General features: G+C 45.1%; 2 protein-coding genes across 3 annotated transcripts in view; both read left to right on the top strand.

The window, feature by feature from the left end:
* The window catches only part of brd7 (bromodomain containing 7), a 135,532-nt gene that overhangs the window by 108,560 nt on the left and 1,823 nt on the right, over positions 1–25,149 (top strand). The window lies entirely within an intron of this gene.
* On the top strand, positions 1,062–22,830 carry lrrc28 (leucine rich repeat containing 28). Of its 2 annotated transcripts, none has more exons than XM_076286911.1 (10): positions 1,062–1,343; positions 2,303–2,533; positions 3,511–3,551; positions 4,867–4,904; positions 5,058–5,195; positions 13,255–13,461; positions 16,204–16,306; positions 17,285–17,460; positions 18,430–18,589; positions 21,221–22,830. In XM_076286911.1, exons 2-10 carry the CDS (start codon positions 2,366–2,368, stop codon positions 21,288–21,290), a joined length of 1,101 nt encoding a protein of 366 aa, XP_076143026.1. In that variant the 5' UTR covers positions 1,062–1,343; positions 2,303–2,365; the 3' UTR covers positions 21,291–22,830. The 2 variants fall into 2 exon arrangements, with proteins under 2 accessions (XP_076143026.1, XP_076143025.1); XM_076286910.1 differs by having other exon boundaries at positions 1,062–1,349.

Genomic DNA, 25,149 nt, shown 5'->3' with positions numbered 1-25,149 from the left:
ATAAACCTATGGATTAGGTCTAGTCCAAATGTCAGGATTTTCTCTTTAGTCAGGAATATGCAGTGTACGGGAAACTGGAAGATGTTTATAAAATTTCCATTACTTCTGACTGTCTTTGAGACACACAAAACACCCTCACCCAGTTGTTAAAGCATTTTCAGTATGCACATACTCCTATTGGTGACTTCTCGTTGCAGCCCATGAACATCAATTGTTGCAACAACAGTTGCTCTTGGGTGCTCCTTGTTGGTGCCCCCCACCCAATCCCAATCCTCCCCCACCTTTTTTATGCAGCCCTTGCCACTTAATCTACTAAACCCCTCTTCTACTGCACTTTTTACCCCCCCCCCCCCCCATTAATGCACAAATAGGCTGACACCAGACATAATTTCACTGCATTTCTTACTTCCAGTAACTATATGCATGTGACAATAAACTTCCTTGTATCCTTGTATCCTTGTATCAATAGGGACCTTTGGTGAAAGGAAACATGATTAAAATCCAGTTCCAGGGTTCCCCCTATCACATTTGTATCACGTAGCCTAAGAATCCCAAAAGACTACAGATGATCAAAGTTCTTTATCATCACTGCATACAGCACCAAGTTCAGCAGCAGTCAAGCCACCTGCCAGTCTTAAGACTGGCAATTGTCACGAGGTTCCTGATAGTGACATTGAATAGGCTGCAAGTTAACAGCGCCCTCCTTATGGAAATAGCTGGGACCTGGATATCAACACTAAATGGTTTTTCTTTCAGGTCAGATGCTGTCTATTATTTTTTTACATTTATTTTATTTACTTTGGTGTGAAAAGGGATGTTTTTGCATCATTTCAAAGTAGGCATGATTATTTTACACGTTTTTTCCTGCTTATTATCCCCTCCCATTTGCCATTTGCAACAATGAGTGCAATGTGCATATCTTATGACACTGAATTCAAATAGTTGTGATTTACTTCAAGTATATTTGGTCTCCATTTGATGAAAACAAGGGTCCCTTTAAAAATGCTGATAGGCCTGGAGCACAGAATTATGCGACAACAAGGGGCACTGAAACAGGAAGTATTAATATTGTCAACATGTCTAATGCATCGTAATGTAATTTATCCCAGTTATGATACTGTAACCGTCGAATGCAATTGTGAGGGCTATATCAGAGAACAGAAATTGGTGAATGTTTGAAAGAAGAATACAATTTCAGCCTTCAGCGACTTTTATTTGATTAGGAACATTTATTTTCACCACGTCCTTTCCATGTAACATTGTGGAACGATTCAACCAGGTTCAACGTCAACGTTACCCCTGAACTCAACTTGCAATAATGGCAAGCTGCATGAATTGCCATGGTAAACGTGAGTTTTGTTCCTCAATATTTATATAGTTAATATGACATACTGTAATGTTGTGGATGTATGATGTGTTAAGTGGTTAAGAATGATGTTTGAGAGCGTGCATGACTACGACTTGCAAGTTAGCAAACTAGGAAGCTAACACTAGCTAGCACTAGTTATGTAATTAGCCGACTAGCCATCCAACGCCATTTTCACCATTGAATTATTATTCAGCTAGCTTGTTAGCAGGTAATGACACCGCTGTTACTGTTTACCTGGCTACCCAACATTAGGTGAATGACTGTAGTTAATCACATATTTCACCATGTTTCGCCTCGTAGGTTATAACGTGTTTACTTAATGTAGTTTCTTGGCTAACGTTAGGTATGGTGAGTATTTAATGTCGTTGATGAGTTTGAGCTACAATGTTAGACATCGATGGATGCACCAGGTTATGGTATTTGCCTGATAAGTTAGCTACGCTACGCTAATGCTAGCTATCTAGTTAACAAGTGTCGATGTTGACATTAGGCTGGCTGTTATGGCTCTCTGACCATGTTTTGAGGCACGCCTATTTCTAATGTTATTTTCTTGTGGTGTCTTGCAAATACTATACGATACGATATAGCTAGTTACACATGCAATATTGTTGATACAGAAACCATCCAACAGAAACTATCAAATCAAATGTTTTGTAAACTGCAGCAGTTTGACTCAGTGGTTCTTTGAAACCCTGAGTGCATTGTAAACTAACTTGCATGTTTTGCCTTTATTCATTTGTTCATGAAATATGACTGTCGTTGTCTCCGTTATTTTTTTTCTTTTCGACGTGTCCTTGGAATGATTGCGATGAAAATTCATAACTTACTTTTATCACGCAGGTATTGGGAATGTCACGAGATGTCCAATTTTATACAAAATGGGATAGATTTGACTTTGTCAAATTGATATGATCTGTCTCTTCTTTTTCCAAGGAGTTACAATGGATTAACTGAGAGAGGGAAGCAAGCCCGGAGGATAGGGGCCTTCATTCTACCATGGCCTCAGAACTCCATGAGACAATATTTATGGCAAAGCAGGAACGCCACAAGAATTTGTTTCTCAATTACAGGAATCTGAACAACTTTCCTGTCGAACTTCTGAAAGATGAGGGACTGCAGTTTTTGGAAAGACTTTACATGAAGAGGAACTCCCTTACAAGTTTGGTAAGGATCATTACCATCACCACCACTCTATGGAGGTATAAAAAGTGCATACGTCAAGAGCACATTTGACTGCAGATTTTGCATGCACACATTACAAATATATAACAGTAGTCGTACATATCTATTTATACATTGATAACACAAAATAGTGGCTACTGGTTCAAAAATCCTTGTTACAGGTACACAAATCCTATCCTGTCCATCACAACTTTCAAGTTATGCATGCGGCACTTTCACTCCAATCGTTGCTGTACAGTTGGTGCAAAAAACATTCACACACCTGTGTATGGAAAAAATTTATAATTTGTGTCTTGTGTGTGGAGAGACAAATACAAGTAAACTCTTATGCCAACACAAAATCCTCATTACAAGTATGCAAATCCTATCCTGTGCATTGCAACTTCAAAGAATCATGGACTTGCCAGCCATGCCAAGAGAATTGATAGAGAAAACAAGGAGGCCGGACCTGGATCCTGAATCGCGCCCAGACTTTCTATCTTGCCTGTTACACATTTGTGACTTTAGTGTGCGCATGCAAAGTCTGTAGTTAAATGTGCTCGCGACTTATGCACCTTTTATACCCCCATACACCACCCCCACTCTTGCACATCCCACTTGTGAAAGAAAACGGGAGGAAACTGGGAAATAAAATTTGTGCTTTGGTGGTTGCACTCATCATTAACGTTTTCTGAAATGCTATCCCATCATTGAAGATTTTGTATGTAGACACCCGTTAAAACTACTGATTTCCTCATTGGTGCTATCATGATGTGTATACAACAGGAGATTGATTAGGCCTACATCTCATGCAAATGTGTCATAATCATAAACAGCTCACTGTTTTTTTTTTTTTTAGAACCCTGTTTTTATTTTTCTCCTGATGTCAGTGTATTATGTGAAATACACCGTATAGTGTGTATTTCTCAGTGATGTCAGTATGCAAAAAATAGACGTCATCCATACTCTTTCTTTTACAGCCTGACAATCTTGCACAAAAGCTTCCAAATCTGATCGAACTGTAAGTACTTCCACAACTTCATATAGATAGACCAGGGGTGTCCAAACTTTTTGACTCAAGGGCCACATTGGGTTTTGAAAATTGGCTGGCAAAAAAATAATGTGTGTATATATATATATATATATATATATATATATATATATATATATATGTGTGTGTATATATATATATATATATATATATATATATATATATATATATATATATATATATATATATATATATATAATGTTTATATATATATTTAAATGACAAAGTAATTCTGTTGTAGAAAATTAATTTCTTAAGAAATACTGTTCATTTGATGTTGTTTAATTCATTTATAAATGGTGCACTGTCACTTTAAGACTCTTTTGCCAGCTCCACTAGCCTATGGCTAGTGCTGTGCCTATGGCTCACAGTTTATAAATGGTCAGTAGTGGGAACTACTGTTGCCATCGCGATTTCCTTTTAAAAGTTTCTTATAAAAAGGAGATATCAATTATCAACAATAATAAGCCAGCTGGAACCTGTCGCAGTCTCTCCCTCTTGTGCACGCTCAAATGCGTTCCCAATTAAACGAAGTAGCATAACGTAGTTAGATCTGCTGCAATGGAGATACTATGTATCTAGATGTAACAAGCTGTTTTGACATTGACATGGTAAACGCTCTCTAAGAAGAGTGTAAAGCAGTTTGCAGTAGCCTAAAGTTAATCACAAAGTTGTCTATGCTGGAATAGCGAGCGGCTTATGATAACCTAATTAATTAAATGCACGACAGGCCTGATTAAAGTGCGTGGCGGGCCGGATCTATGATAAACTAATAAATGCTCGGCGGGCCAGATTAAAGTGCGTGGCGGGCCGTAGTTTGGACACCCCTGAGATAGACAGTCATGTGTGAATGCAGTTATATTTGTCTGCATTCTAGAACATATGTTAGAAATCTATGGTTGCTTAAACATATTATACATAATTAATTCTATGGCTCACCCTGCATAATTAGAAATGTAAGGGTAGTCTGTAATCATCTCAACAATCAGGGTGAATGAATGGAGAAGGTTGTCTTAGCATCATGACAGTTGTCCTGACTGCACTTTTACCAAATGTCCAGTAGATGGCAGTGAAAGCAAAAATATTCATATGCAGGGTTTAAAGTTTTTCAGGTGTGGGTTGTTTATGAGTTGAACATAGATGGGTAAACATAACGGCTTCAAAAAAATTCAGGCACAGAAATATTCCTTGCTTGAAGGCCCAGTGTGTGTCATGTTGTGTGATGTTGGAGTAGGTTTAGCAAGAGGTGTATTTGTGATGATGGATGTCTTTTGTCTTTTTACAGGTATTTGCACTCAAACAATATTGCCATCATTCCTGAAGGTAAGCATATTCGACCCCTCAATGTTTTGATGTGCGCAAATTGACAGTAAGAAGTGGCCTGATTTGAATCTGCTAAATTAGGCCTACATCATTTTTAGAGATAATTACTGCTCTTCAGTTTCTCAAATGATGCCTTGCAATTTTCCTCTGCAGCTATAGGCAATTTAGCCAAGCTACAGTCCCTGGATCTGAGTGACAATGCCCTACAGGTTATCTGTCCTGAGATTGGTCGGCTGAGGTCTTTACGCCACTTGCGATTGGCCAACAACCAGTTGAAGTTCCTTCCTCAAGGTATGCAACCTACATTTTTTATCCCATAGTCATTCAACATAGTCGCTTGCCCAAAGAATTTTACAGAAATGCACTGGCAGGATTTGTTTTCAAATCTTGTTAAGAATATACACATCAACCGACTGAAAATCGAAGCCCCTCTTGCTACTCTGAAATCACCGATGTAGAAGTATTTTGTCGTTCATTCATGTCAATTAACACTAACTTAGCTTACTCAACTTAGCAAGTGAAAAGATGATCTAGTTACTAGAAAATTACTTTAAAGGGACACCAGGCAACATTTTCGTGTTAATTACTCATCTTCGTAAGTCGGTATATGGTTAAATGACTCATTACAGGGCGAATGAAGACTCTCTCGCCCACTCCACTCATACCCGCCGACCGAAGCAGGATCAGTTTACAGCACAGAGGCCGGCTAACGAAATGCTAGTGATTGTTGCAAACGCATGTATAATGGCAGAGCCGGCGAAGAAGCAGTGAAAACCCTTGACGGAAGATGCAAAGAAAAAGAAAAGAGCTTCAGACCGAGCGAGGGGGAGTTTCGTAGAGAAAAAGCATCAGGCTTGCCTGGTGTCCCTTTAAGGCTTAAAATGCACGTTGATAAGTACATATTCCATGAACCCTAACCTTGGGTCTCTTCGGAGTGTGCTGAGACAATCAAAAGCTTGTAAAAAGCTTTATAAAAAAGAGTAGGTTCTAATTCTGTTTGTCCAAGTTCATCTTTTATTAAATGAAGTCAAATTTCTTCTTCTGTGACACCCTAATGGCCTGTGCAGATTACGGTACACGATTTGTTTTGTCTTCCATTATGGTCTTTGACTATGTCCGACTAGGCGATCAGAGAACTGTAAATTTTTGCCGCGCCTTGGCCACATTACAAGATCATACTTGTTGCGGACAGTACTCAGTACTGGACAGTGCTGAGTCGGGGTCACCAGTGCCCCCCCCCCCCCCTCGTGCTGATGCCCTGGGGCTCTGGGAAGGCAGTTGCCTCTTATTAACCCCAGCCGTGTCTGTATGGTGCTTGTTTGTGGATTGGAATGGTCACAGAGGGGGTGGAGAGGCCTGTCTAAAGGGCTGCTTCCCGTTCTGTATTGTGTGTGTGTGTGTGATTGGTGCTGGCACCGTCCCCTCCACAAACCGCACTCCACATCCCCCACCCCCGCCCCAGTACCCTGCCGCTGCCACCATTACCACTCGCTCACTTGTTCTTGGCAGAGGAATGCCTTGCTTTCTGGTTTCCTAATTTAGTAACGGTGAGTAAAAATATGCAATAACAAATGAAGTCTGGTATGTCAGGCCAGACGCCCAAAAAGAAGTCCACTGTTTGTGGAGCAAAGGGGATTTTTTTTCTTCCCCTCACTCTCTCTTTTAAGATGGTGAGCATAGATTCATGACACAAGCCCTTTGCACAAAATCTTACACTACATTCTTAAAAAATCTTTTCTCTTTCTTATTCCTTCTCTCTCTGCAACTCTGAGTCCTTGTATTTCAGACGGCACTGTTATAGCACCCCCATGTGAAGTGGAACGTGAAATGTGTATGAAGAAGGCCATGCACATTTCTGTATTTTAGCAGCAGTTGCATCACAGTTTGTGTAAAGAATGAAGGCAGAGTTTGGATGGGGGGGGGGGGGGGGGGAGTCTTCCCTGCATTTTTGTCACTGCACTATTCCTTCACACACAGCACTTTCAGGTTTTAAGAGAGTTTTAAAACATCGCAGCTGTGATACTCGGTGTATTTCATCACAGTCGAGGTGTCCTCTGACGCAAGGCCAAAAACTGTCCCATTGCAATGTTTAAACCCCTTTAGCTCTATTGCTTGAGTCAAGAACAAGTGCTAACATGTGAGTTGGGGATCATCGCTTTTCCATAGCTCTCTCCTGCTTACTGATCTCATTCAAGTTGTCATCTCAGTCTGATTCAGTGATTTTCTTTTTGGTGATGAGGTATGTAATCTATTTAGTCTATTGTCTAATCTGGAGGTAAATAGTCAGTGTGTATGAATGAAGGGAGCCAAAGTTCAGTACATTAGCACAGAAACACAAAAAGTCCACGCGTCTGCAGTTCTCGCTTTCAAGATGTTAGGAATGCGTCTTTCAGTCTATTGTGTAATGAACCTTTGTTTTAAAACAATGACATCTATTTGACAGACAGCAATATTGAGGCTGTGCCCTGTGTGTTTGTTATGAATGAGAACTGTGCTTTTAAACACCCTGTTAAAGTTTATGGCACAAGCTTATGATCCGTCAGTTTTGTCTGGAAATCCCCTCCGTCGTCGTCGTCTCCCGTTTGGACATTTTCAGTGTTCCGTTAGCATTCACTCAGTCAGTGTGCTATTGCTATTCAGCCACTGACCTATATTCTGCCCCACACAACCTTTCTTTGTCATTAATTCCTAGTGTGTCATTGAACTGTGTCTGCGGCTTGGATATTGCATGCAACAGTGGTGTGGTCGGTTGCCTGAGCACAATTATACAATAGATTGAAAGGGCTCTGAAACAGCGCAGACATTCCAGTGGTCGGAAAACCACTTTGATTGTTCGCTAATTGATTAACCATATGGGTTTATGAGACAAGCAGTCCTGCCCTGCTAGCCGAAGGGTAACAGTTCCCTTTCCAGTCACAAGATTGTATTCATTTTGACAGCACAAATGAAGCTGCTAAGACCTTGTCCTCATCAATGAAGTTTTGTTTTAGTCGGAGCAGAAATGGGATTAGACATCATAGTGTGTAGGCTGTTGGGTCTCGCTGCCTCTATCATCAGGTCCCTCTTGTTGTCAACAGGGGGCGATAAGCAGTAGCCATGGAACTGGACTCGTGGAGACTGACATGGCCTGTAACATAAAAAAGGGGTGACGTCCAAGCTGAGGCCTGTCCCTTCACACACACTTCACCTGAGACCACATGCTGTCACTCCTCTCTCGGGCTCAATCAATCTTAGATCAATCTTAGTGAACACACGTAAGTGTATAGATCCATCACTATGGGGACACCGGGCTCTGACCTCTTGTATCGTCCCCTGCTTCCATCACCGCCACTGCCACCTGTGGTGACCTGTCTGATGGAAACTGCTGGCTCCTGGTCTGGTTCGCTGCAAAGCGTGTCTGTGGCCATAAGTCAGATATGTACATGTGGACACTGGACAGTGCTGAGTCGGGGTCACCAGTGCCCCCCCCCCCTCCCTCGTGCTGATGCCCTGGGGCTCTGGGAAGGCAGTTGCCTCGTATTAACCCCAGCCGTGTCTGTATGGTGTTTGTTTGTGGACTTCACCTGAGACCACATGCTGTCACTCCTCTCTCGAGCTCATCCCCCTTACCTTTGTGGTGCTTCCCTCTCGAGGTCTAGCTTCTAGTTAAAGTGAAGAGACCTGGACAGACAGACAAACGGACAGACAGACAGGCAGGTATGAAGACAGACAGGTATGAAGGCAGGCAGACAAACGGACAGACAGGTAAACTGACTGGCCGAGAGAGAGAGAGAGAGAGAGAGAGAGATGTTCCAGTGGCTCAGGGCATGGCCAGAAGCTGTAGAGTAAGCGGTGCTAGCGCTTGCTTAAGCTTACTGTACTAGCACTAGCGCTAAATGACTGGCTTCCCCATTTCCAGCCCCACCCCCACTCCTGTTCTGCCCACTCTCTCGTTCTGCCCGCTAATGTCACTTGTCATTAGCAGCGGTAATGAACAGGGGATCAGCTGGACTCAGCTGTGTAGAGTAGACACACAGGCCTGTCTCCTGAGAATCCAGTCTGACACACACACACACACACACACACACACACACACACACACATACACACACAAACACACACACACACACACATACACACACACACACACACACACACACACACACACACACACAGACAGCGCGTCGTCGCGGCTCAGCGGTGGAATGGGAGCACGGACCTCACCCTGTCCCGCTGCATAAACAGTGCGTGTCAAAGTGATGATATGTGTTTGTTCTCAGACATGTCAGTTGCTGTTGTCCACAGTAGCACGACGTCTCAGGCAGAACGCTACCTGCGCCCGGGCCATCTGAGCGCTGTTATTCTATGGAGCAGAAGTTTCTTTTAGCAACAGCATGATTTCAGAGAGAACAGAGACGGGATATCCAAGGCTATGTTGCGTCTCCTAATATACATATTGTGTACATAGTGTGTTACGTGTGCATGTCAGTGTGTGTGCTGCATGTATATATGTGTACATATAGGTATGTATGTTTATAGAGCTGCACAGTCCCGCCCACAGCCGATGCCGGATGTAAAAATTCAATGCAATTTCTCCATTGACAATTGCGGTATAAGCCATAAAAACTTAACTGCACGTGGTAGACTTAAAACCAGCTACGGCTGTACTAAGCGATTGTATATGCTCCTATAGACACCAAGAGTTCATGGGGCACTAACCTTGTTTTGAGATAAATGCCTTTTATTCGCGATCTCTTGGATAAGTACTTCATTACCCACAATCCTGAACAGTCCCACAATCCCACAGTGATGCCTCTGATTGGTGGAAAGGCCGTTATGGTCATAGTTTGAAACTTTCTCACCGAAAAATATTGACAAAGATGGCTATGACGAAAATCTTAATGTGATTAAAAACTTTCTTGACGAATATTGGTACTTGTATCAACAAGGATTGGGGTTTATACATCACACGAACTTAGTCAGGGCCAATACACTATCAAATAGACCACTGTAAATGTTAGTTTAAACACTCAAACTTTTCAGGTAGCCGACAGGCTAACCTTTAGCATTTCCGACCATAGATATATACACTAGATGTCGCCTTCTGCTTCTCAGCATGCGTCAACACCGCCGCCATCTTGGTACAGGGATCTGAAGCGCTAAACTAGTTCTCCTGTATTGTCAGCGTTACCTATTTAGCGACGTTTGGCCAATGGCCATCCCCAGCGATAGAAAACCTTTTTAGCGATTAGCGACAAATTTGGGAACTTCTCACAATGATGGCAGATCGGCTTCTTTGTTGTTGAAACGTAAGAAAATCACCTTTCTCATGGCTTTGTCATTTATGAATTCAGCTACATCTCGTTTGCCCATGGCACTGACCCATGATTATAAAAGTAACGACTGGCGTAGCCTATGTAGTAGCAGAGGTAAATGTTCTACAGATCTACAGCAACTTCTGGTGAGATTACAACTTACATGAGTAAACGAGACGAGGGGTATGTGGCCTCAACCAGAGCCTGTCTACGAAGAGCCTGTTTACTTTCATTGTATCGAACCTGGTTGCAGTTTACTCATTGTTCCTCTAGGGGCCGCCGCTAGCTAGTGCAGAATGAATGGGAGTCTATGGGGCTAGACGGGTAAAATGTATCTTTATTATCGTCTTAAGCTTAGTTTTCTCTAGACTCAACCATAAAAACATGCCTGTCAGTTGGAACAACCCAAAAAACTAGATAATTGCCTGAGATTTTGACGATTTATGGTGATTTTATTTTCGCTAGATCTTTTCCCAGATTGACGCTAATGCATTATAGAGGAGTGGATCACTGAAGCAAGATGGCGTCTCGATTGACGCATTCGTTCCAATGAACAGCAGTAGTCTCCGACATTGTATGTCATTACATACCGTAAAACTTCAAATAATAGCCGAGTCCCAAATGGACGCCTGTCTCTTTTACACGCCTGGTGTGGCTACAGGTTTGGGTTAAAGGCCGGTCTCCAATAGACGCCTGGCGTGGCTACAGGTTTGGGTTAAAGGCCGGTCTCCAATAGACGCCTGGTCTGTTTTTTAGTTCAGGGTTGTATTAAAACCCGTCAGATCGTCTGTTTAAAGCCCGTTGCAGAAAGGAGTTCCCAGTCAGCACACATACCTCTCCAAGACGCATGAAAAATAACTGAACAGCTTAATTACATCGCGTTCCATTTAGAACGTCTTATTTTGATCTTACAAACAGCGGCGGCATCTCACTGTCAATGCGTGTCGTAGTTTTACATCTACTGGAGATCTTCTTGTCTTAATTATGATCGCGTTCCATTTAGAACGTCTTATTGGGTGTGCTGCACGTCGTTGCAAGCCGTCACAAAGCATTCACCATGTCTAGTCACATTTGCAAGGTTTTAGAATGGTGCATCAAGTTGCTGTAATAGAATGGTGCAGCTCATCTCGTTGCTAATCTTTGGTGTGATTTGGGCTTGAGTATGGTGCAGACTGCGCACGCTAACGTTATGATTAGATGGCATTAAAAGACTGCGGTGGGGAAAAGCTAGAGTTCCAAATTGTATAACTTTTTTCAATATGAGCTATGCCTATATGTCCGACTTCGTCATCGTTCAATTCATCTCGTGTTTAAAATTTGCGGATAGGCCTATGGTAAGCTTGTTTTTATGCTGGCAACAAAACAAAAAGGTTCGCGAACGTTATTCTTTGTTCTAAATGTACTGCCATGGCGATAAAGAGAAAGAAGTATATGATTTGAAATGTAAGCTGACTGTTGCCAAATTGGCCAAATAAAATACGGGAGAAAGCATATGGTTCATGTTCTCTCATGCTGTTTCATTCGTGCTGAAAAGGAGGGAGAATGCAACATTACGCACGTTCCATTTTTGCATAAATAATTACTGAACGGTTTTGGTCAGGGCTGATAATGCAACTGCATTTGACAAAGGACGATATAGGCTAGGTTGCAAGGGACAAAATATATGCTTTCAGTGTGATGCGATGTCTTTGTAAATTACTTTTGATTAAAAAGTGTTTAATCTGTTCTGGCTATCCCCGCTATTTGGATCTTACTGTATCTCACTCAACACTAAATGCATGATGATCCATAATTGTCATTAGATAGCCTAGTCATATAGGTAGACATTCAGTGTGTTTGAAATAATTAATTTGGTAATATTTTCCATCTTTGCAGAGGAAAAGTTTTGTGTAAAGGGAATTAAAGGCCTGTCTCATATAGACGCCTGTCTCTAATACTAGCCGGTGAAATTTGGCGATTTGGGAAAATAAAAGCCCGGGCTATTATTTGGAGTTTTACGGTAATGCAGCTAACATTAGCCTACATGCTGCAACACAGGTATGAAATATATTATGTTTTAGTGAGTGTCCAAAGGGGTGAAAGCCACTTTAAATCGGGTCACATTATTGACTGTTGTGTGTCCGAGAGTCAGTTTGTGGGTTTTGTAAGGGCCAGCATGAGGGACCTACAAAGTTGTGGTGAGTTAAGCAGGGAGGTTGGTATGCTGCTAGCAGTGCTAGTTAACATTAGCTAGGCTACTGTAGCCTTCAATCATTACTGCTCAATCACTTACTAATCAATCATTAACCTAGGAATACTTTGTGCATTTAATGAACATTTTGTGTAATAATTCACGGCAAATTAATAAACTGAATATAGTGGTCCAAGAACATACCATGCACCAGTCCATGCATCAGCCCGACTGAGCAGTGATGACAGCATAGGATGAGTCAGGTAACGTTACGAAGCACTGCCTTTAACGTTAACCGCTTTCACACACACACGATATAAAATACACGATGATAAATATAAAATTCAATATCAAAACACTATTATTTACACGATTACTCCTGAAATAACTGCTATTAACTGCACATTCACTATATAAAAATCACTGTTTGGAAGAAAGGGTTCGCGTGCTGTCGCCGGTTGGAAATGGCAAAATAAATCGCGCCGATTTTTGCCTATATTATTCAGGGAGGCGCGGTGGTTTATGGGATGAGTAGTTCCTTCGCTCGGAAATGAAAATATGTACACAGTCTTGTACCTTTGACTTTTTTTGGATTTTCTCTTCGTTTTTTCACTCGAAATGATATGTTGTATGCTTATGAGTTATGCCGTAGCTGGTTAGCCTAAGACATGCTGTAAAACTCTTTAGATACGGATTTTTCCAAACGTCAATGGGACAAATGAATGGGAATCTTACATCCGGCACCTAACCGCATTTTGGCTGTGGGCGGGACTGTGCAGCTCTATGTGCACATAGGTATATGTGTTGTATGTTTCATATTTGTATAATTTTTTGTGTGTGTGTGTGTGTACGTTTTTGACGTGCTGTTGCCATGGCATCCCCACAGAGATCGGGGATCTGCGTGAGCTGGAGACCCTGGACGTGTCCATGAACCTGCTGAGCTCTCTGCCTGAGCGGCTGCACCAGTGCCTGTCCCTGCAGTGCCTGACGGCCGACCGCAACAACCTGCGCTGCCTTCCGCGCCAGCTCTGCCAGCTGCACAGCCTCAACGAGCTCTCCATGGCCGCCAACTGCCTGGCCTCGCTGCCCCTCGGTGAGTACGCGCGGCCGCCGATGCATGCTGGGACTTGTGTCAGCTCCACAGTCATCGGTCAGTCAGTCTCTGTGTCAGTCACAGGACTGCAAAAGTGCCAGTGCCTCTGGGAAGCATACAGTGATGTTTCTTTTTGTAATGAGCGTGCTTCTCGGCATATTACATTCACCAAGTCACACTGCAACAGCCAATTGCATTCAATTACTTGTCTAATTGCTAGTATTTTAGAATGTAAGCAGAACAGTTATTGCGGGTCATTATTACATAGATCAGCAGGCCAGTTCCACTTCTAGTAGGTAGTCTGCTGGGTACTGGTTAGCACTGGGTATCATAAAAGGTTGATGGAGGATTTAACTGCTATGTCATGTGCCGTGAAGGATCACGATGAGTTGGCATGTAATCAATGGGAAATATTTGATTGAAGATTGTAGAGTGAGGGCAGAGAGAGATCACGAGAAGGTCATTAACAGCACGGCCTTTCAAAGGGTCGTCATCTCGTAAAAAGAGAAAGAACGCTCCTCATAACAGGCATCTCTGATGATTCCAACGTGGCGGCTTCAGCGTGTGGCACACACATGGACAGAGTGTGCTTTGTCTCTCCTCATGAAGTTCGTGGCATATGCTAATCCAGAGAGAGGGAGGCAGGGGGAGGTAAAGGGGAGGGAGGGAGGGAGGGAGGGAGAAGGAGGAAGAGTGACTGAATCTGAGTGAGGAGATAGAGGAAGAGACAGTAAGTGAGCCTGAGCGGGAGGTAAAGGAAGAGAGGGGGATACAGAGGGGTTTAAAGAGGAAGGGAGAGAGAGAGGGTTAGAGAGGAAGGGAGGCGGAGGAGCCTTTGCCTGCTCTCTCCTGGTTCCAGGAGTGGCTGGTGGGCTCTCAGAAGTGACACTTTGATCTGGGAGGAGCGGCAGCAGCAGCAGCAGCGGCGGTAGCGGTCCAGTGGAAATGTTTGAGAGCTTTAAAGCAGCCACATGAAAGAGTCAGACGTGTATGGTGCTGGTGCTGGTGCTGGTGCTGGTGCTGGTCGGCGTTTTCACCCTCCCCTCCCCTCCCCTCCCGTCCTTTACAGACGGTCGGCCTCCGTCAGCTGTCCACTTGTGTGTGGGCCAGGTGTCTTGAGTGACAGCTAGCAGGAGTGAAGAAAAGTCACGCGGCCCACCCACACACACACACACACTCACACACACACACCCCGAGAGAAAGAGGAAACTCAAGAGCAGTGTTCACTCACATATGGCGACCCCGTCTTTCCCTTTGTGTGTGCTGGCATGGGCTGAGGGGCAACACCACCATCAGCTCAAATAACTGATAATGGCAGGGTTCTCTCTCTCTCTCTCTCTCTCTCTCTCTCTCTCTCTCTGTGCTCTCTCTCTCTCTCTCTCTCTGTGCTCTCTCTCTATCTCTCTCTCTCTCTCTATCTCTCCCTCCCTCTCTCTCCAGTGCAGTGCACTAATAGCCCTAATTCTGAGGCTGCTGCCTGTGAAGCGGCACACATCTTCCTTCCTTGACGCCTTTTTTTCCCTCCTCTACTGGTGGACGTTGTAGCTGTCAACAGTCCTTCCACCACCTCAACCTCACCCCTTAGCAGGCACACACACACACACACACACACACACAACACACACACACACACACACACAGACTCCTCACCACCTCCACTCTTCCAGGCCTGTCACGCTCCTGTTGAGGACGGGGTAATTGCCACTGTTGGAGAGACTGCTAGTTAGTGCAGTGGCAAGGGTAGGGGATGGGAGTTTTTGCTAGCTAGCCAGTGTGTGTGTGTGTGTTTGTTTGTTTGTGTGTGTGTGCTTGTGTGGTAGTGAGTGAGTGTGTGTGTGTGAGTGTGTGTGTGTGTTTGTCTGTGTGTGTGTGCTTGTGTGGTAGTAAGTGAGTGAGTGAGTGTGTGTGTGTGAGTGTGTGAGTGTGTGTGATTGTGTAGCTGCAGGTGCAAGGAGCCCCACACTGTGAGGTGCTACTGGAGCCCGTAGGGGGGGCACACACTCCGGCAGGATGATAATGAGCCTGGCATACTAATGTGTGTGTGTGTGTGTGTGTGTGTGTGTGTGTGTGTGTGTGTGTGTGTGTTTGCTCCATGTGTGTGTGTGTGTGTGTGTGTTTGCTCCATGTGTGTGTGTGTGTGTGTGTGTATTTGCTCCGTGTGTGTGTGTGTGTGTGTGTTTGCTCCGTGTGTGGGGGTGTGTGTGTGTTTGTTCCATGTGTGGGGGTGTGTGTGTGTTTGCTCCATGTGTGTGTGTGTGTGTGTGTGTGTGTTTGCTCCATGTGTGGGTGTGTGCGTGTGCACGGTTAGGTTGGGTGTCTTGTGCTCGGGGTGTTGCTCCATCCGTAGCTTCAAAGGCTCCCTATCTGCACCGCGGCACGTGCACGGTGCACGCGATAGCATCAGCCCAAGTTTACGTCAAGGGCAAAGAGTGCTGCCACAGTCTTGTCTTGCATATCCCGTGCCCGAGCACCAAAGGGACAGGGGGGGGGGGGGGGGGGGCTGAGAGTGTCGGCGCAATGGTCTCCTGGCATGTGTCATGCTGTAGAACCACCTCAACGTGAGGCGTGTCATCAACCAACCCACTGAAATCGGTGTCTTTCGTAGAGCAGGCGGCAAAGAATGTGTGTGGACCATGTGACGCGTTTGGGACATAACAACATTCTTGAGTTGGTAATGAGGTAATGTGGGGCACGTTATTGTGAAGCTGATGATTTGCATCTGTGATCATTTGCATCCGTCAGATCTCGGGCGCTCACGGGAGCTGCAGTTTGTCTTTGTGGACAACAACATTCACCTGAAAGGCCTTCCATCCTACCTGTACAACAAAGTCATCGGCTGCAGCGGGTGAGGAATCCACATTCTTTCTCTTCTCTCTGCCTCTCTCCTGTCTTTCTTTCTTTCTTTCTTTCTTTCTTTCTCTCTCTCTCTTTCTGCCTCCTCCATATGTGTTCATCTGCCTTTGTGGGCTGAAGCCGTAAGTGACAATATGGATGTTCAAATACATTGTTTGTACGAATTTGATTTTATTCAGATTTTCATTGGAATGATCAGTCATGTCTTTGGGTTTCTAACCCCTGACTCAGGGGCATCCTATCAAGACTCATGAGGTGAAGTTATCTGGGCTAAATTCGCCATTCATTCTCCTCTCCTCTCCTCTCCTCTCCTCTCCTCTCCTCTCCTCCTCCCTCTCCTCTCCTCTCCTCTCCCTCTCCTCTCCTCTCCTCTCCTCCTCCCTCTCCTCTCCCCCTTCCTCTCCTCTCCTCCCCTCTCCTCTCCTCTCCTCTCCTCTCCTCCTCCCTCTCCTCTCCCCCTTCCTCTCCTCCCCTCCCCTCTCCTCTTCCTCTCCCTCTCCCTCTCCCTCCCCTCCCCCCTCCTCTCCTCTCCTCTCCTCCTCCCTCTCCTCTCCCCCTTCCTCTCCTCTCCTCCCCTCTCCCTCCCCTCCCCCCTCCTCTCCTCTCCTCCTCCCTCTCCCCTCCCCTCTCCTCTCCTCTCCTCTCCTCTCCTCCTCCCTCTCCTCTCCCCCTTCCTCTCCTCTCCTCCCCTCTCCTCTCCTCTCCTCTCCTCCTCCCTCTCCCCTCCTCTCCCTCTCCCTCTCCTCTTCCTCTCCTCTCCTCCTCCCTCTCCCCTCCTCTCCCTCTCCCTCTCCTCCTTCCTCTCCTCTCCTCTCCTCTCCTCTCCTCCTCCCTCTCCTCTTCCTCTCCTCTCCTCCTCCCTCTCCCCTCCTCTCCCTCTCCTCCTCCCTCTCACTTCCTCTCCTCTCCTCTCCCTCTCCCTCTCCCTCTCCTGTCCTCTCCTCTCCCTTTCCTCTCCCTCTGCCTCCAGATGTGGGCTGTCAGCGCAGGTGTCTGATGTGAAGCTGGTCACACTGGCGTTGGGGGAGATGACCGTGACCCTGCCGGCGGAGGTGAAGGCCATTGGCTCGGAGCTGGATCAGGTGGTGCCCCTGGAGGAGCTGGCCATGAGGGCCCTGCACAGCATGTACAACGGCCCCCCAAAAGGTGTGAGGTCAGGCAGGAACACTGTGAGGTCAATCGAGACCCTGGTTTAAAGCCGGTGGGGTGGGGTGTGGTGATTCCCCCAGAGTTGGGCATGTGCAGGTGTATGCAAAAGCTGGGAGCTCCTGTCATTTTGTAACTTCATTTTCTTAGTGAAAATATGTGCAATTGCTGCAGCAAATAGACATTGAAATGTCTTCTTCAGCATTAATGTCATTTTACTCCTTATTTCATAAACATAACAACATAAACATACAGCTGTATGTCCAGTCAATCAATGACATTTCATCATGGAATCACTGTAATGTGTGGACAAACGTTCAGCTGGTTCAGTGAGGTTCATGGGAGGGACAAAACACACATATTACTTTTAAGAACATTGAAATATCTTAATTCCGATGCAGAATCATTGCTATTATTCAAGGATGTGACTTTTCCAGATTAATCTGGAATGATTAACTGACCGCCAGTATTAGAAGATGGCAATGTTGTCAGGAAGCACTCGTGTCTTATTGACTGGTAGTCCTATCTGTGTGTTATCTGGCAATGTTAGTACACACAGCCCGTGTGATGAGAAATGGATAGCCGATTTCTACCAGTGAAGGGGTTGTAGCACAGCGTCCCATGATGATCAGGAAATCAGGCATGTAAAAGTCAACATGAGTTGAAGTTACACAAACAGAGCTAACGTTCTGTACATAACGTACTGTATTGCACCTTGCAGAAATATTAATAATGATAATTGCCTTCCTGTGGCTAGCAATACTAAACTAGCCTTGTCCCTTGTTAGATAAAGTTTTATGTATGTTCCTGCTTTTTGGTTCTTTGCCAATCACATCCCAGTTTATTATTAGCATTATTTTATATTACTTTCTTTTGCACCCTTCCTATTCTTAGTTGTGTCTTTATCCTACAGTTCTACCTGCCTCAGTAACAATGTGTGGGTGTGCGTGTTGGTGTGTTGGTGTGCAGGTGTGAAGATCCTGCCTCCCATCCTGTTGCCTAAGAGCCTGCTAGACCTCCTGCAGTGCCCGCTAGGACACTGCCACCGCTGCAGCCAGCCCATGTTTACCATCGTCTACCCCAAGCTCTTCCCACTGCGCGAGACGGCCCTGGCGGGCGTCCACAGGAGGTAATCACTGCCCCCCCCCCCCCCCCCACCCAACACACACACACACACACACACACACACACACACACACACACACACACACACATACACACACACACACACCATCCCTGTTCAAAAGCAGCTCACATCAGAGTGTTTTAACACACACACAGACACACACAGACACACACACACACACACACACACACACACACACACACACACACACACACACTACCGTCGGGTAGCGACAAGGGGGCACATCGGGACTGATGCAGGCGCAGGTTAGCCTCGGAAAAGCGCAATTAAGACGTTTAATCAGCTTGTCTTCAGCCAGTGCAAACTGCGCTGCAACTAGCGATAGCTTGCCCCCGGGGTGCCCCTAGCTAAAGCACTTGGGCCAACAGATAGTGCAAACACACAAGTCTCTGTCCACTCCATCCTTCTGCTGGTCTCTCTCTCTCTCGGCCGTGTCTGATGTCTGTCCACTTAGCCGCTCTGTGAGCCAAGTAATGAGCTGCCTGGGGATGCGTTACAGTGGCTATCTCACAATGGGCTGCGGCCATTGTGCCTCCTGTCACACTTCATTTGTAACAGGACACCCCGCGATTCACATAAATGTCTCGTCCGCTCGACCCCTGAGTGCTGTTATTTGCCGCGTTCGTTGGGTCCAGATGCATTAAGAGATATTATCATTCTAGTAATTACCCCTCATCCTGCCTCTTTGCTCTCCGCTGTGTTGTCCACCCCCCCCCCCCCCCCCAATTATGATGCGCCTTGCTATGAATGCAGTAGAAAAACAAAGCACTGGTTCATATTTCAGTCCTCTCTCTCTCTCGCTCCTCATCTCTCCTCTCCTCTCGTCTCCTCCGCCACACCGCACCACCCCTCTCCACCTCCCCCACCCCCACCTGCTCTCCCCTCCTGCTGCTCCGCCACTCCTCGCTGGCATTTGGTGCAGGTTTTCAGGCGCGGGGGAGGCTAATTGAAAGGGATGGCCGCTCGACGCTGATTCCCTTTGACAGTGCAGCTTTTTTGCCAGGGGAAGCCAACGCCGGCCTCACGCTGCGCCACCGTGCCCGCACGCACACACAGGCACACACACACACACACGCACACACAGGCACACACACACACGCACACACACACACACACAGGCCCGCACACACATACAAACGTACACACACACACACACACACACACACACAGGCCCACGCACGCACACACAGGCACACACACACACACACACACATACACACACACACAGGCACACACACACATACACACACACACACACACACGCACACACAGGCACACACACACACACGTACACACACATACACACATACAAACGTACACACACACACACACATACACACACAGACACACACAGGCACAGAGTAGCGACTGTGCATGTGCCGCCGTCAAAGCTGTGTGTTCGGAAAAGGGGGTCCGCTGCCGAGTGGCGACTCGGCTCCGAAGCTCGCCCATGAAGCCCTGCCAAAAGAAACCACATGAGTCTCCCCAGGGCGAAAAGAGAGAGCAAGAGCGAGCGAGAGAACGAGAGAGAGAGAGATGGAGGCAGGCAGGGAAAAACAGCATCACACCTCTATCTGTCATTTACATCCATGAGCATGTTGTTGTGTGGCGCACAGGGACTTCCGTTGAGGTGGGAGAGAGTGTTGATCAGGGAGGGAGCTGTGAGCTCCCCCGACCCACACGGGTGTAAAAATGTTGCACCTCTCTCACAAAGGCGTCTTTTGTCAGGGAGTGTGGATCCGCAGAGTTGATCAGCAAAGCGGCTCCAGACGCCCTTGGAAGAGCGCTGAATGTCAAAGCATTCCCTGTGCTGCGAATGTAACCGATATCATGCAATGGAGCTCCACAGATTAGCGCTCGTGACACTGAGATTTAGGATTCTGGGAAGCGAGGGAGCATCCTAGGGTCTAGCACAAACATGGGCCAAAAAAACTGGAATATGATCACTGTAGATGTTGTCAGCTATGAGTGAATGTCGAGATTATTTCATAAGTGCCTGAGGTAACAGTCTCAGTCTCAATTCTCAAGTCTCAATTTAAGCCCTAACAAAAATCGTCCAGTTTCTATTAATCAATAAAAAAATGTTTAGAAGCATAGCCCTGAACTATTTCTTTATCGGCTCCTTTCTGATAAACTTGTTGCCGTGGAGGCTCTGCGTCGTCCATTTACATTTGTAGCCAGAGTGACAGAGTAGCGGTGGTGGTGGTGGTGGTGGTGGTGGTGGTGGTGGCGGCGGCGGCGGCGGTGCTGATGAGAGAGAATCATTAGCTGGAGGCTGGCCATGGCTCCCTGCCCTTGTACTCTCCTCCGAGGACTGAAGTGCTGCTCACACTCACACACACACACTCACACACACACACACACACACACTCACACACACACACACACACACACACACACACACACACACACACACACACTCACACACACACACACACACACACACACACCCACACCACACCACACTCCAACCTGCTTCAGCATCCTCCAGTCTCCTCTCCTAACACATGCTCTCTCCTCTCTCTGACAGTTATATTCTCTCTCTCTCTCTCTCTCTCTCTCTCTCTCTCTCTCTCTCTCTCTCTCTGTTCCCTTTGTTTTCTCCTCCAACAGAACCACAGTGAGTTTTGTGGCATATTGCTGCTCCAGTCAGTGTTTGAGGACATTTGACCTGCAGGGATGACAGCCGTAGGTGCGGCGCCCTCTCCCTCCCTCCTTCCCTCCCGTTCTCCTCTAAGTGCACTGAAGGCTGCCCTCATCCGCATGAAAGGAGCGGAGGATTGTGTTTTTCTCCCGCTCTCTACGGCTGCTACAGCTAAACGGACTACAGAGAGCAGATGCTACACTTATCTTGTCCCACAAACCACTTATGAAGGAGAAAGCCCCAGCAAAGGGACACAGGGCCAACAATGGCGATGAATGTCACAACCCCTCCCCCCCCACCACACACACACACACACACTTCCCTCCTCCATAACTCACATGTCCCGTGTTTGATAACAAACAGTTATCAGGCTCTGACGGTTTTAATGTTTTACATTTAACCTGATCAGAAATGACCGTGGAATAAGCAGAACGTTCTGGAATGTTCCACACATCATCATCAGTCGATCCAGTAATTTAGCAGTGTCAAGTCATCGCCAGTGAATACTACACATCTCACTACAAGCGGATGAAGAACTCTCATTTCTCCTCATCTGAGAGAGAAAGCAAAATCTACTTTCCTAGTTATTTTCAAATGTGTGCTTAGCATTAATGTGTCATGGGGGCAAAGATAGCTCAAACAAATATATTTTGGTCTACAAAAACATGTTGATTATCATAGTGAAGAGTTTGGTCCCAAATACTGCTTGGATATTGGAGTAAATTACATAAAGTGAAATATATCTTAATCAATCACCACGAGAAGTGCATTTATACATTTTTTTTAAGAAAATGCCTTTGGTGTTTCCAAGGTCACACCAAGTGTAGAGAAACAAGGCTGCCATCATCACATTGGAAGAGTTTTGGTGCTGAGTGACTGACTGTGTTCAGATGACGTGGGGAGTGGGCCCAAGGCTCATGTGCATTCGATTGTACTCTGTCTAGTTTGTGTGCTTCCTCTGATGTATTCTGAAGTTTGCACTTGAATGAAACTCCCAGCTGGCTTTGTGAGATTTGATCCAAAACTGTGAGCCACACACAGACACACACAGAGAAAGAAAAAAAGCTCAGTGTTGGCCTGATAATTAAGGCTCTTTCAGTGACTGCGTTGTCAAGCCCCTTGAATGAAGGCCAAAATGAACAGATTGTGAAGTTTGGAAAACCTGTGAAACAAACGTACAGGCTCAAACATTAACTGGAAGAATTGCGAGTGTGGATCATATGAAGACATTTACTGCTTGAATCTCAGCACACTGACTGAGAAGGTGAAACAGATCATTCGATTTCTTTACACGGCTCTCACAGTGACTCTTACAACCTACTAGATGGTTATAACTAATGTCTCATTTGCCAACAACCAAGGGGGTTTATTTCATAGAGTTTGGTCACCAAGATGACAGCATTTCGTTCAATAGAATGAAGGAAGGTGGCGTACATAGTGGAATTAAGTTTTTTTTTTAAGCAGTCCTTCATTTTAACTGATTTTTTGTACATTGTGTTTACTCTGTAAGAAAATCTAATTTATGAATAATTGCTTTTGTTTGAATGTCTGACATTTGGCAAAAATCATTCTAAATGTTCACATTTGTCTGGTGTCTGTATTGTCACACACACACACATGCACAGTCAGGATTACTTGACTCTCTCGTGGCATGGGTTCATGCAGTACACTTACACTGACTCAGACGCAGACGATATTACAGGTATTCAGAATTAGGCAGCACAGTGAAAGCCTTAAAGGGTGTTGATGAGCGAGCAGAGTAGAGCCCAGAATGTCTCTTACATTATTCGGACAGGTCAACAGCTCTATGCCAGCAGCAGTCTTTGACAAGGCCCCGTGTCTATTCCCTGGAGGACACACTTATGTTTGATGCTGGAAAAAGTACAGTTGGCATAGGCGACGCTAGATAGTCGATTTGGGTGAAAATGCGTATATGTACTCCAGATCTTTGGCTAATTTGAGAGGCATTTCCAAAAGAAGTTCAAAGAAGAGTCCTCGGTGTGTTTTTCAGACTTGGATAGGTTGAGAACACTTGGCAACCTGGAAAAGCGGAGACATGACCTTGCCAACAGTTTCATAGTTTAATGATCCCATCATACTGTAGATAGTGGCCTTAGAAGAAGTGGAGCAGTTCAGCTAATCTAATAAATTACCGTTCACATGGGTTTGAAGAATGAAACGTAACCTTTAAGAGTATTGCTTTTGGATGACTTCACGGAAGATTATATCGTCACAGCCAATTTGCTCTCCATTGCATTCCCAGGTCTGCAAATTCATTAAAAAATGCAAAATATTTATATGATTCCAAGTTGGCCATGGAGCCGAGAAACGATCAGGGGATTTGGTTTTGCCTCGCATTGCACTTGTGTGAATCCCCTGTTCTTTCAATCGAGCTCACCAGTGCGTATATAAAGTTATGATTTATTGACAATGACATTGACATCCAGTTTTGAAGTGTAAATGGAAAAAGATTCGGATAGGCACTGATTCCTTTTTTTTTTTTTTTTTGCATGGCCAGGAAAAGACCAGATACACTATATCTTAATTGCTGTGTGTGTGTGTGTGTGTGCGTGTGCGTGTGTGTGCACTTCTGTGTGAGTGTGACTGTCTCAGCCTTGATATCCAGTGAGTCCTCCTATGCCCTCCTTGCACAGGTACTGCTCCATAACCTCCACATGAACTTATCCCCCTGCTGCCTCGCTCAGTCTGCAATGCTCAGGACACCTCATCAATCATCTCCAACAAAACATTTGTAATCCATAATGGGTTTCCCTGACAGAGAAATGTACTACCTGTGGCAAGCAAACAGATGCTTCTCAAGCCCCCTGTGTCTAGTTGTGCCACCCGGTGCCAGAATACTGTCTAGAAACGGATGTGGCATATTGTTTTCCCTGAGGTTAAGTTCTGACTTTTCCCTTAATACACTGCACAGTTGAGTTTGGGAGTATTTACAACTTCTAATATCAAAATAAATCAAAATTTAGATCAAAATAAATGGTAAGAAATGCTGCTCTTCTTGGAAACAAATCCCTCAAAATCAAACATAGTGTCAAAAGGTGTTGTTTTGGAGGTTTTTGTATAAAACAAGCGCATGACTGAGAGTATGTTAGTGATATATATATTGTCATGGTGGTTTGGCCATGCATGCTGATAGTACTAATCCTGAGTTCTATAGCTCTGGGTTCTGAGCATTCAAGGTCTTTACAATTGGGACATTGGGTGGCTGTCTTGTTTGGGGTTGGATACAAATCTTTGATATTTGTTTAATCCTATTTTTTTTTCTCAGTGAAAGGGCTAGAACTAACATTTTAGTCTGTATGGCACTGAAAAGATGACAACATTTTTGTCAGCTTTTCACAATACCATACAGAACATATTTAATATATATACAAAATATTAAATGAGAAAAATGAGAGCATTTCATTATACATAGCCCACAAATATCCTCAGTCCGAGCCTGTGCTTCCCAATAGGAACAGTGAGAGACGGATGTAAACAGTGTGAATTGGAAATCGAACAAAATGAAATGTGTCCATCTCTCACTAATCTCAGTGGTCCAGATGGCTCGGTATTTGGTGTGATTTGCAATGTCCAATTCCAGCGGGTGTTTGTTTTCCGAGTCAAGAGGACCTGGCGAGCTCACTGTCCCTATAGACATTGGCTTTGGAAACCCAGCGCATGAACATATACTGTGTAGCTTAGTCATTCATCACATATCCTAACAGATGCAGGGACATAGCAAAGGTCACTTTCATCCCTATGAATTCAAAACCAAGGACTATGAATGTTATGCAGCTATGATGAATATGAATTTAATATTTTGGTGAAACTGACAGGTCTTTCATTTAGGCTTTTTTTTTTCTTTTTTACTTCAAGTGTTGCAATCCGCTTCCACAAT

This window comes from Alosa pseudoharengus, unplaced genomic scaffold (genome assembly GCF_046254945.1).
Source record: "Alosa pseudoharengus isolate Yale_2024_CS ecotype anadromous, Long Island Sound unplaced genomic scaffold, YU_APseudo_1.1 YU_APseudo_1.1_scf_16, whole genome shotgun sequence".
Taxonomy (NCBI): Eukaryota; Metazoa; Chordata; class Actinopteri; order Clupeiformes; family Clupeidae; genus Alosa; species Alosa pseudoharengus.
This window is presented reverse-complemented; position numbering and strand designations above follow the sequence as displayed.